Below are 13,749 nucleotides of genomic sequence, written 5' to 3' on the forward strand. Positions count from 1 at the left end.
CATCGTAGCGCCTAATGCATCGGCATCCCACTTTACGTTAACCATCACGGGTTGCCTGCATCACAGGGTGTATATTCACCAGGATAACCTACGTCGTCTGTGTTGTCGAAACAAAGAATTACCGGTGTCCACAACACAACACACCATCAGGTTTCCACCAACGACCGCCAGGGACTTCTGCCCGTTCGTTTATTGTAATTTTCATACCTGTACAGATACATAGGTAGGTTGGCAGCAGCATCATACGCTGCTCTTCAGCCTTCGATTTTCCAATGAGAAAAAACATTAAGAAGATACATAATAAGTAGAGTGACGGGTAAAAAACAGTAGACACACAAAAATACAAAACACGGAGCCGTTCACACTCGACGAAAATTACACTGAAACACGTTGGCACGGCGCACAAACACTGATGATTCGATGGCACAGGTGAACGTAGGAGTGTGACGGTGAACACTAACACAAACACGACGGCACACACACGAGAAACTGATGGCGATGATCTCCGGCGCTCGAAAGTCCACGTAACGTGTGCGAGTCCGGGGACCTGCCAAGAGGGGAAGAGGGGTGAGGGGGAGGGAGAGGGGAGAGCAAAGATGCCAATGGCAGAGGAGATGGGAGGAAGAGTAGAGGGACGGGGATAGGGGAAGCCCGGGGGAGGAGTGGGGAGAAAGGGAGGAGGGAGGGAAAGGGGAGAGAAGGGAGAGAGGGTGCCCAAAGGAAACAAACACAGGAAGAGGGAGGATCAAAGTTGGTGGGAGGGTTAGATGGAGGGGAGGAGGGCATCATCAGGGAGGGAGAGCTGGCGAAAGCCACCTTGGGAGAGGGTGTGGAGAGTGGAGAGATGGAGAGCAGGTGGGACATGGAAGTACAGGCGCGGCAGCGGACGGGGGCGGGAGAGGATGGGAGAGACCAGCGGGTGTGGAGGATCGAGCTTGCGGGAGGTGTAGAGGATCCGTATCTGTTCGAGGAAAAGGAGGAGGTGGGGGAAGGGAATTAGGTCGTACAGGATCCGCGTGGGGGAGGGGAGACGGATGCGATAGGCGAGGTAAAGAGCATGGCGTTCCAGGATCTGAAGGGATTTGTAAAATGTAGGGGGAGTGGAGGTCCAGGCAGTGTGGGCGTAGCAAAGGATAGGGCGAATGAGGGATTTATAGGTATGGAGGATGGTAGAGGGGTCCAGACCCCAAGGTCGGCTGGAGAGGAGTTTGAGGAGACAGAGGCGGGAGCGCGTCTTGGCTTGGATCGTCCGGAGGTGGGGGGTCCAGGAGAGGCGACGGTCAAGGGTGACACCAAGGTACTTAAGGGTGGAGGTGAGGGCAATAGGACGGCCATAGATGGTGATGTAGAAATCGAGGAGGCGGAAGGAAGGAGTGGTTTTGCCTACTATGATCGCCTGGGATTTGGCAGGATTGACCTTAAGCAACCACTGGTTCCACCAAGCGGTGAACCGGTCAAGATGGGATTGGAGAAGGTGTTGGGTTCGAAGAGCCTGCAGAATAGCTTTACCAGAGGTCGCAGCTAGCCTAGGGACTACTTCGCTACGCCAGGCACGTGATTGTAAATAGTTCCGGCAGATACATCCTCCAGCTGGCTTTATAAGGCGGCTCACTGCCGGAAAAAGACAGTTAGACGCACCGCTCGGAAGGATGCAGCTCCGGCCAGACGCCTCTTCTAGCTGGCCGATCTCTTTGGTATAGTCGACGAACCTCTGGACGTTGTAGAACTGTTTGCGTTCGCTCCCTGTGAAAAGGCGAGTCTTTTTCTATTAATATTGTTATTTGTTATTTTGCGTTTGTGTCGATAAGCAGTCGGGATCGAGTCGGTTGTTCTTTTGGATACTGTATTATTGTTTCGTTTTGGTGAGTTCAATAAATTGTTTTCGGACGTTGTCTTTCGCATTTCTATTCTGCTAGCGCAAATACTTCAACCACCAACCCTGATATTAAATTTCCCGCTGTTCCCATTTATGCTACTACTCATTACTTTCGTCTTTCTTCGATTTACTCTCAATACATATTATGCACTCATTAGACCGTCCATTCCATTCAGCAGATCATGTAAGGATAGCAATGTCATCACCGAATTGTATCATTGGTATATTTTCACCTTGAATTTTAATTCCATCTTGCTTTCTTTTATTTCCATCATTGCTTCTTCCATGTATAATATAAACAGTAGGGGCGAAAGATTACATTCCTGCCTTACGCCCTTTTCAATCCGAGAGCTTCGTTCTTGGTCGTCCACTCTTACTATTCCCTCGTGGCTCTTGTACACATTGTATATCACACGTCTGTCCCTATGGCTTATGCCTAGTTTCCTCAGGATTTCGAATATCTTGCATCATTTGACACTGTCAAACGCTTCTTCTGGGTCAATAGATCCTATCAACGTGCCCTTTTTTTGTTTCAGACTTACTTCCATTATCAACCGCAACGTTAGAATTGCCTCTCCAGTGCCTTTGCCTTTCGTAAAGCCAAACCGATCGCCATCTAACACAGCCTTAATTTTCTTTCCCATTCTTCTGTATATTATTGTTGTCAGCAACTTGGATGCTTGAGCTGTTAAGTTGATTGTGCGATTGTGCGACAATTATCGTATTTGTCAGCTCTTAGAGTCCTCGGAATTGTGTGGATGATATTTTTCAGGAAGTCAGATGGTATATCGCCGGACTCATACATTCTACATACCAACGTGAATAATCGTTTCATTGCCACTTCCCCCAGTGATTTTGGAAATTCTGAGAGAATGTTATCTATCTCTTCTGCCTTATTTAATCTTAAGTCTTCCAAAGATCTTTTAAATTCCAATTCTAATATGGATCGCCTGCCTGTTCTAAATGGACTCCTGTTTCTTCTTCTATCTTCTACATCATCAGACAAATCTTCTCCCTCATAGAAGGTTTACATTTACTTTTTCCACCTATCCGCTCTGTCCTCTGCATTTAACAGTGAAATTCCCATTGAACTCTTAATGCTACAACCCTTGCTTTTAGTTTCACCGAGGGTTGTTTTGACTTTCCTGTATGCTGAGTTAGTCCTACTGACAATCATTTACCGGCCGCGGTGGCCGAGCGGTTCTAGGCGCTACAGTCTGGAGCCGCGCGACCGCTACGGTCGCAGGTTCGAATCCTGCCTCGGGCATGTATGTGTGTGATGTCCTTAGGTTAGTTAGGTTTAAGTAGTTCTAAGTTCTAGGGGACTGATGACCTCAGACGTTAAGTCCCATAGTGCTCAGAGCCATTTGAACCATTTTGACAATCATTTCTTTTTCGATTTCTTCACATTTTTCAAGCAGCCATTTTATCTTAGCTTTACTGCGCTTCCTATTTATTTCATTCTTTGCCCACTTATATTTCTGTATTCCTGAATTTCCCTGAAGATTTTTATACTTCCTTTTTTCATCGAGCAGCTGAAGTACGTATTTCTTCTGCTACCCATGTTTCATCTTTGTACCTATGTTTTCCTTGCCAACCTCTGTGATTGCCCTTTTCTGATATGTCCATTCTTCTTCAACTGCACTGACTACTGTGTTATTACTTATTGCTGTATCTATAACATTTTTTTTTAGTCATCAGTCTTCTGACTGGTCTGATGCGGCCCGCCACGAATTCCTCTCCTGTGCCGACCTCTTCATCTCAGAGAAGCACTTGCAGCCTACATCCTCAGTTATTTGCTGGATGTCTTCCAATCTCTGTCTTCCTCTACAGTTTTTGCCCTCTACAGCTCCCTCTAGTACCATGGAAGTCATTGCCTCATGTCTTAACAGGTGTTCTGTCATCCTGTCCCTTCTCGTTATCAGTGTTTTCCACATATTTCTTTCCTTTCTGATTCTGCACAGAATCTCTTCATTCCTTACCTTATCAAACCACTTAATTTTCAACTTTCGTCTGTAGCACCACATCACAAATGCTCTGATTCGCTTCTGTTCCGGTTTCCCCGCAGTCCAAGTTTCACTACCATACAGTGGTAGACGTACATCCTCAGACATTTTTAATCCTCGAATTAAGGCGATATTTGATATTAGCAGACTTCTCTTGGCTAGGACTGCACTTTTTGCCATTTCTAGTCTACTTCTGATGTCCTCTTTGCTCCGTCCGTCATTGATTATTTTACCGCCTAGGTAGCAGAATTCCTTAACTTTATCTACTTCATGATGATGAATCCTGATGTTAAGCTTATCGCTGTTCTCATTTCTACTACTTCTCATTAGACTGTTCATTCAGTTGAGCAGATGATATAATTATTCTTCACTTCCACTCAGGATAGCAATGTCATAGCGAATCGTATCATTGATATCCTTTCACCTTGAATTTAATTCCACTCCTGAACCTTTCTTTTATTTTCATCATTGCTTCCTCGATGTACTGATCGAACAGTAGGGGCGAAAGGCTACATCATTGTCTTATACCCACTCATGCGTATTTCCTGCTCCTGGCTCCTGGCCGAGCGGTTATCATTAGCCACGTCTTGCAGCAGTGATAACAGCAGCCACCACCACCCAAACGTGTCGAACAGTCTTATCGACGAACTTTTGTGGGATTTGCACTACATTATCCGGTGGCAATTTCTGGAAGTGCATTTGCAACAAATCCAGAAAAGTGACAACAGGAGCTCTCTCTCTGAATCTATTTATGTGACAAACATCTGTCAGCAAGGAAAAATACCTGGTCCCTTGAATTCTTTTTTCTCTTCAATGTTTGAATGTATTGGACCTAAGTTTTTGCCAATGGTTTCCATTTATTTTGCTAAGTACTTATGTTTTTCCATCATCTGAGCGTACAAACATGGCACCCAATCTTGAAGTTCCAAAGAGATCTTGCTGTAAAAGACATACAGGGTGGATATTAATAAAATCGAAAAATCCAGGGACTGGAAATGGAGGAGAAACTGTCCTAAGGATACGTGTCTGAAAATGGACGGTGTGCGTGCAACAACAACAAATCGACCCGGAACACGATACAGAGCTGCATCGCATCCGCGTCACAACAGCTGTTCAAAGTGGTCTACATGGGATGCACTGCACGCGTTCATACACAGCTGTCATGCAGGATAGACATAATCGTACTTTGGTTTACACCAAGTTGTTGGGCCTCTTGCTTGAGGCTTGCACCAGGGTTCGTCTCAGTATCCTGTAGAACACGGTCCTCCCTGCGCGTCCGTCTGTCTGAAAGGTCCCATAATCACACAAACGCCCAAAACTGGCTTTAAATGTTGTATGACGTAGTTGGTGTGTGTGGGGGTACTTGTATTGGTATAGCCGTGCTACCTCTCGACCGTTTCAATCTCGGCTTGCTCCCGACGCGAATACAGAAACATTCTGCCGCTTACACTACGCTGGGTCAGTCACACAGCCTGCAACATACAAGGAACACACGGCACGTGGTCGGAACATCTTTCGTTCGTCAGCGTCATCTACCGGAACAACGATACATTTCCGGACACGTTTCCAGTTAGAAATCCGTCCCTGCAGTTTGTCGGTTTTATTTATGTTCCCCCTGTATAGCTGCAGATACCTCAGTCATTTCTTACTCCTTTCTGAGTAAATAAGAGATTCAATAATGAGTAATAGTGTTACTAGGTAGTCATATTGCAACAAAATGACTAGCAGTAGCGTCCATTTCTGTTGGCAATGGAAACATAACGGGCAAAATATGAATTACCTTTTTTTAACACTCACATTCTACACTGTAAAGCAATTTTCTGGCTGTTTGGTTACCAGTACTCACTTGATAAGGGAACTCCCCTGGTTCCGCTTCGACGCCGTTGACTATACGTCCCTTTAGTACCGAAGGCTTCCGCAGTAGTGCGCCACCTGCAACAGGTTGTACTTTTACAATTTGCGCTTCATGCAGTGAACGTGCAGGCGTTATTGACAACCACAGGGGCAAACTTACATTGCTCAGAATGGGTATTTTTTCTGTATTATAGTAATGTCCATCTGTGGACCGATAACTGTGTGACGTTAACACACTCCTTTTTAAACAAATTCCCCGAGACTTTTGCCAGTTCTCCACTCTATGAGATATCTGGTACCAGTCCACAGGTCATTTTAATGAAACATTTTCCAAACCGTTGTTCAGTGCCTATGGTGCGCTCATTACAATGAGGTGACGAAAGTCATGGGGTAGCCGTGTGCGCTTATATAGGTGCCGGTAGTATCACGTACACAGGGTACAAAGGGCAGTGCAGTGACGGATCTGTCATTTGCACTCAGGTGATTCATTTGAACAGGTTCCCGACGTGATTATGTCAGCACGAGGATAATTAGCAGACTCTGAATGCAGTATGGTACTTGGAGCAGACACATCGTACCTTCCATTTCGAAAATGGTTAACGAATTCAATATTCCGCGATCCACAGTGACAAGAGCGTGCCAAGAGTACCAAATTTGAGACATTACTTCTCGTCATGGATAACGCAGTTTCACGTTAATAACCGCATGGGAGCATGAAGTTAGTTTATACTACATCGTACATGGTGTGTAACTCATACACGCACAAAAAACGACCAAGGACAGCCGCATTTGCATATAGTTGTCGGTGCTAACAGACAAGCAACCCTGAGTGAAATAACCGCGGAAATCAGTGTGGGGCATAGGACGAACGGCGCGGCGATGTTTCCCGTTAATGGGCTACGGCAGCAGACGACCGACGCGATTTGCTAACAGCACGACAACGCCTATAGCGCCTCTCCTGGGCTCGTGACTATATTAACTGGACCGTAGACAGCTGGAAAATCGCGGCTCAGTCACATGAGTCCGGATTTCAGTTGGTAAGAGCTAATGATAGGATTCGAGTGTGGCACAGACCCCTCTAAACCATGAACCCAAGATGTCAACAACGCACAGTGCAAGCTGGTGATCCTCCTAATGGTGTGGACTATGTTTACAAAGAATGGCCTGGTTCCTCTGGTCGAACTGAAACGGTCATTGATAGGAAATGCTTATGTTCGGCTACCTGGAGACCATTTTCAGCCATTCACGGACATTATGTTCCCAAACAATGCTGTAATTTTTATGGATGTCAATGCGGCCTGTCACTGTGCCACAGCTGTTCACGATTTGTTTGAAGAACATTCTGGACAATTCGAGCGAATGATCTACTCACCCAGACCACCCGCCATGAATCCCATCTAACCTATATTCAGGACAGCGGAAATTACAGTGTCCTGTGCTGCCTCTCCTGCTCCCAGTCGGCCGTTTTGACATCCTACCCCCCTTTTGAAAAACACACAATTAATGCTGCTTGGGATTATTGTAACCGGGAAGAATAAGAGATCTTGAGAAAAGTTGCACTCTTCATTGCCTATTAGTTAATAATTTCCTCTTTTGCGTAACATAAAATTAAATATAGGAAACATAAAACCAGTAAAGACAACAAACAAGCAAGACAGAACAAATTTCTTCCATCCTTAGGTCCCAGCGGTTATTTCTCTCTTATCTTGCTACAGCTTTCCGCGAAAGAATCTATTACCTCATTAAAGTTGGTCAAACGTTTTGCTACGTGGAAAATCAAAATGTCATCTCATAGTGAAAAAGCTGTTAATACGAATAGTACCTAAGAGTGGTGTGGTTTCTCGATTTATGTCTATTTTGTCACTGTCTGCTACATAAAACGAAATTGGTCTTTCCATTATTGGAGCAATTGTTACACGCGCAAAATAAGCGAGACTGTTTTGGCGCAAATGGTTATTTTATTCTACCTCATTTACATAGACAACACGACGGAATAAAATTCACGAAATACCAATATTAAATGCCTATTAAGTCAACTACAAACAAAACGTTTTATCTTAGGAAAGACTCTGAAGAGCCAAAGGAACTGGTGCACCTGCTTAATATCGGTTAGGGCACCCGCGGGCACGCGGAAGTGCCGCAACGCGACGTGGTATGGACTCGACTAACGTCTGAAGTAGTGCTGGAGCGAAGAGACACCATAAATACAGCAGAGCTGTCCATAAATCAGAAAGAGTACGATGGGTGGAGATCTCTTCTGAACAGCTCGGTGCAAGGCATCCCAGTTATGCTCAATAACATTCATAACTGGGGAGCTTGGTGGCCAGTGGAAGTGTTAAACTCAGAAGAGTGTTCGTGAAGCCACTCTGTAGCAATTCTGGACGTGTGGGGTGTCGCAGTCTCTTCCTGGAATTGCCTAAGTCCGTCGGAATGCACAATGGACGTGAATGGATACAGGCGATCAGACAGGATGGTTACGTGTCCTCACACCATTGCACAGCTTCCACCGGCTTGAACAGTCCCCTGCTGGCATGCAGGGTCCATGGACTCTCTCGACACCCGTAACGTTTCCAGGCAACATGTTTCGAGTCATCAACAGTCCAATGTCGATGTTGGCGGGCCCAGGTGAGGCGTAAAGCTTTGGGTCATATCAAAGGTACACGAGTGGGCCTTGTGCTGCGAAAGCCCATATCGACGATGTTTCGTAGAAAGGTCCACATGTTGACACTTACTGATGGCCCAGCAATGAAATCTGCAGCAATGTGCAGAAGGGTTGCACTTATGTCTTCAGTCCGATTCTTGCAGAATCTTTTTCCGGGCGCAGCAATGTCGGAGATTTGATGTTTTACCGTATACCTGATATTCACGGTACACTTGTGAAATGGTGTACGGGAAAATCCCCACTTCATCGCTGCCTCAGAGCTATTGTATCCCATCGCTCGTGTGCTGACTATAACACCACGTTCAAACTAACATAAATCTTGATAAGTACCATTGTAGCAGCAGTAACCGATCTAACAACTGCGCTAGACACTTGTTGTCTTATGTAGGCGTTGCCGACCGCAGCGCCGTATTCTGCTTTTTTACATATATCTGTATTTGAATACGCATGCCTAAACCAGTTTCTTCGGCGCTTCAGCGTATATGACTGTTTTTTTTTTATTTTTTTTTTTTTTATGAAATTCACGAACTGGGGATTGTTTGAATCGTGTATGTACTGACAGGCCAGGAGCTTACCCACGACTTCGCCTGGTAAGCTAGGGCTTATTGCCCAAAACACATTCAGTATTTATGGAGAGTAGCGTGTTAACCTCCAGCTGTAAGAATACCGGATAGTGCATATTTCACAATATCTCTGTTCATCCTTTTATTTTAATGTAAACAAATGGTGCTGCTGCCCTGGCTAGGTCGCCATTTGGTTTTTCTGTGTTAAATGTAAGCACTTTTGGGTTAAAATATGCACAAAAATACCCTAAATATACATTAAAACAACGAAAATGCACCAAAAATATGCTAATCAGCATTTAAAATGAACGAGCCTGCAATTAAAACGAATACCAAATACAAATGGAAAAACATGAATCTAAAAATTTATTCGGTGTTTCTGACAGTAAGAAAAAAAAAGTAAATATACCGTTTTCTTTAACTCGAAAATTTAGCAGCAAGTAAGTATATGAATATTCTTAAATGTACTAAAAAACTTACTTATAGTATTTCATATAAATTGAGGGAATCACAGATTACCGCAGATATTACAGCGGCTGTAACAACTGGGCGTTTCGTCGTAATTTTTAACTTTTTACGAAGCAATAGCGGCTGTTTCAACATTCGGTTTCCAGAGTGCATGAAACATTGTTCTGTTTTTACATTCAAGAGAAGGAGCCAGTGAGAGTTGTCATAAAGTTAAATTGTATTTTTATTTATTCTTAATTTTTCTTTTCCTGGTGCTTTATCACTGATGACCATAACTACTAACAGTTCACAATAGTTGCGAGCGAAGCCCGGCTGACTTGGTAGGAACAATTTTTACATGAACCGCTATAACCATGCAAAATTAGGCATAACATTTAATAGATTCTGTGTAACGATAAGTAAAACGGGGAAAAGTCTATTAAATTGTAAAGATATTGTTTTAAAAATTATTCATCTAAATCATGTCCTCGGCTCGTGGTCTTGCGGTAGCGTTCTCGCTTCCCGCGCACGGCGTCCCGGGTTCGATTCCCGGCGGGTCAGGGATTTTCTCTGCCTCGAGATGACTGGATGTTGTGTGTCTTTCACCCTAGTTCACTCTCAAGTCGCCGTAGTGGCGTTAAAGAACTTGTGGAGCGGCGGCCGAACCCCCCCGCGAGGGGTCTCCCGGCCACCAATGCCATACCCTCATTATTATTATTATCTAAATCTTCACTATTCTTGCTGTTTCATCAGCACAGATCTTCACCAGTTTCTTCATGTATTTCCACTGCTTAGCCGCTAGCTGCTCATTGAAGACTTGAGTTTTTAATTATTTTTAACTTGGAAAGGCTACATTCTGCAGAAGCTACAGACACATGCGTGCACAAAAATATTCTTAACGCAGTTGTTATGTTTAGGAAAACGTATCCTGAATTCATTTCCAAGACGCACTGCAGTACTTCTAAACATGTTGTGGAAGCATTTCTTTTTTCTTCTTTTTTTTTAGATTCTGCGAGTTTATGTCTCCTGAATGCATTTTAGGGTGTCTCAGAGCGTCTAAAAGACTTCTGCACCCTCTGTTGAGACTGAATTTTTGTGTTTCTAAGTTCGTAATGTCAAAACTAACACTTAACACGACACAGCAGTTACTGAGCTGCTGAAAACTTCCCTTCAAAGACATAACAGCGGTGTCTGCCACAACATAAAACTAGTTTACCCTTCTCTTCCCCCGTAATGAGTTCATCTCTACTTTGGTAAGAAAATTGCATTTTAATAGTTACAGGTGTGTATTCTGATAAGGCAGCAACATTTCTTAAAGATGTAAGCAGTTCCTCTGCTTCTTTTTCAGCCTTTTCAAAACTGTTGGATATATATTCTTCAGTAACACTAAGAGTTGATTTTATTAATTTTATTGTAGACTGTTATTGTATACCTTCTTGCTGAACTGCTCTGTTGACGTGGAAAATAACATTATTGCATATCACAGCATACAAAGAAAACTTAAATTCCGACATTTCTTTCAAGGCACAAGATACTTCAGTGAAACACATTGAATCATTTTTCGCATGTGCTCTTTAACTCCGTTAATACAAGTCTTATGTTATTAAGGTCAGATCTTACAACCCGAACGCTTTCACTCCTGGCCTCCCATCTTGTGTAACACAGTGGTTTCAGAGTCAGGCTAAGTGGTTTTTGAGTGCTTCCCAGCGCTTTACACAGGCAGAAAATAATGTGAACAATCTTTGAACTACACCAAAAAATATAGTGCAATTATAAATGATTTAACTGCGTCACTAACAACCAAGTTCAAGCTATGAACACAGCAAGGGATACAATGAGGTCTTGGATTTTCTTCGATTATATGAGCGTGAGTACCACTCTTCTTGGTCTTCATGTTGTTCCCGTTGTCATAAGATTGTCCTAGACTCCGCAAACGATATGCTGTGGTTATGTAGTATCTGAAGTAACATTACTGTAAGACCTTTTCCAGCGGTATTACTCACTTCAAAAAATCAAAAAATATGCTTCAGTTGCAACTGGTTTGGAAGACACGTCTACCACTCTTAAAACCACGCTTAATTGTTCCTTGTGACTTAAATCTGGTGTACAGTCCAATATTATTGAATAATACTTATTTTTGAGTATAGTATCCTTAGTGACATACACAATCTCATCAGGAATTATGGTAATGATTTCATTTCGTATGTCCTTAAGTCAGTAAGCAACCTTCCAGGCTTAGCCACACAATTAATATGATCATTTAATAAAGGATCAAACTTGGACATTAATTCTACCTGCCCTAAAAACTTTCCATTACCTGGATTTCCCAGTACTTCATGGTCGCCTCTTAATGGTAGATTTATTTCGACAAGGAAACATACTATGGAAACTAATGTTAAAAAAACCGATCTCCACTTCCTTCATTCGTGATTGATTTTATTATAGCTTGCCTGACCAATTACTGTTGAGACTTTAATTCTCTGCAAAAACTGTTTTCACTTGGACAAAATGGTTCAAATGGCTCTGAGCACTATGGGACTCAACTGCTGAGGTCATTAGTCCCCTAGAACTTAGAACTAGTTAAACCTAACTAACCTAAGGACATCACAAACATCCATGCCCGAGGCAGGATTCGAACCTGCGACCGTAGCGGTCTTGCGGTTCCAGACTGCAGTGCCTTTAACCGCACGGCCACTTCGGCCGGCCTCACTTGGACATTTCAGTAAGATGAGTAGGGGGCAGTTCATGGTTAGAGAGAACTTTTGATAAGCTTTTCCATTCTCTTAACTATTTCTTGTGATAGCGGCAGCTCTCGGACTGAACAATCTGCGATAAAATCAATACACATCTTTTGCTCCAGAACATACAAGTCAGGTTCACCTAACTTTCTCATCATTTAAAAACGACAGAATCAATGAAAAACAGCAAAAATATCTTCTTATCTCACTATCCACAGTAAATGTTACTTTTTTTCTCTAATGTCTTGGGGACATTCCTTAACCGCTCTTAGACTAAAATTATCATTTGGAAGATTCAAGCAGGTTCCAACAGGTTAAATAAATTGTGCCAACAAAGCATGGCAGACTGCAACCCACTGTTCCATTCGCCTTGTGGCTGCACTGAATCGGTGGAACTGAAAATCTGTGCTACCCACATAAATGCGTGAAAATGAACTGGAAAGTTACAGAATAAAAGGTAGCTGCAAAGTTCAAAGTGAATTCGAAGAAAAACGATATAGTGTTGAAGATATCTGACGAGGGCCCGAAACACGTATTGTCAGAAACAAAGGTATATAAAAGTGTCTCGTAGTTGAATTTTGTCATTTAATATTATAAAAGCGCTGAAGACTCCTTTATCAACGAACATTGGCATAAAGTTGTTGTATATTTTGCTGTAATAGTTTAGATGTATGGAAGTATTGCTTTTCGTGACACGAACTACAGCATGGTGTCCCACGCCTCACGCATCCCTCCCCCCCCCCCCCCACCCACCCCCACACACGTACGCAAGCGCGTGCGCCCCTATGCGTCGCACACTGTATCGATTTCGTAGAGATTGTGAAGATGAATTACGCTATTATGATCTCTAAGACAAACATAGAAGAATTCATCTTCACAGATGCGGTTCCAGTGTCCGTTTATGACGAGGGTCGAAGAGGAGGAGCGGGAGGAGATGGTGGGCTTCAGATTTTGCGGCTGGTTTTTGCCACATCCCGCCCCTCTGCGCAATATAACATTCCGTCAGTCCGTTATTTAACGTGGCACATAGGGCTCTGATTCTAATTACCATAACAGTAGAATACATAAATTTTTTGAGATAATAATAACTGTAACAATACAGGTTCACTGTCTCTTTTTGACATCCTAAAGGGGCAAGGACCAGACTCAAAGTAAGCACTCACAGACACCAAGTCGAATATCCTTTGCAATTAAAACCGATTTTCGCCAACCATTTGAACTGTCTCCATTGCTCATCCAAAACAAAGTTCTTAGGGGAAGCGAAAAAGAATCCAAAAGCAAGATTTCTCGATGACTGATCAAGTCGGACGGACTAATGGTGAAGATCGCCTGCTTAGCTTTCGCAGGCTATTTAGTAATTCTAGCGCACAGTAAATTCACGGAATTCAAACAATGCGGTGAAAGGCTGACCTGCAGATCTGAGTTCATTTGCACCAAATTTACCGTTCAGAAATTAAACACGAAGTACGGGAAGATGAAGACGTTCAGACACTTCAACTATTTCGGTGAGATCGTAGAACCAATGGGACTAGAGAAGGAAGCACGGAATGATCGGCTGCAGAAACTCAAGAGAGCGTATGGGGGAAAACGTGAAGCCTACAAG

General features: G+C 43.4%; 1 protein-coding gene across 1 annotated transcript in view; it reads right to left on the minus strand.

Annotated features, from left to right (window-relative positions):
- LOC126456353 (mite allergen Eur m 3-like) overlaps positions 1-13,749 on the minus strand; it is a 185,893-nt gene that overhangs the window by 52,341 nt on the left and 119,803 nt on the right. Inside the window, exon 8 of the mRNA XM_050092110.1 lies at positions 5,729-5,814. Coding sequence (XP_049948067.1) covers positions 5,729-5,814 — 86 coding nt within the window. The remainder of the gene's footprint in view (positions 1-5,728; positions 5,815-13,749) is intronic.

Source organism: Schistocerca serialis, chromosome 1, assembly GCF_023864345.2.
Source record: "Schistocerca serialis cubense isolate TAMUIC-IGC-003099 chromosome 1, iqSchSeri2.2, whole genome shotgun sequence".
In the NCBI taxonomy this organism is placed as follows: domain Eukaryota; kingdom Metazoa; phylum Arthropoda; class Insecta; order Orthoptera; family Acrididae; genus Schistocerca; species Schistocerca serialis.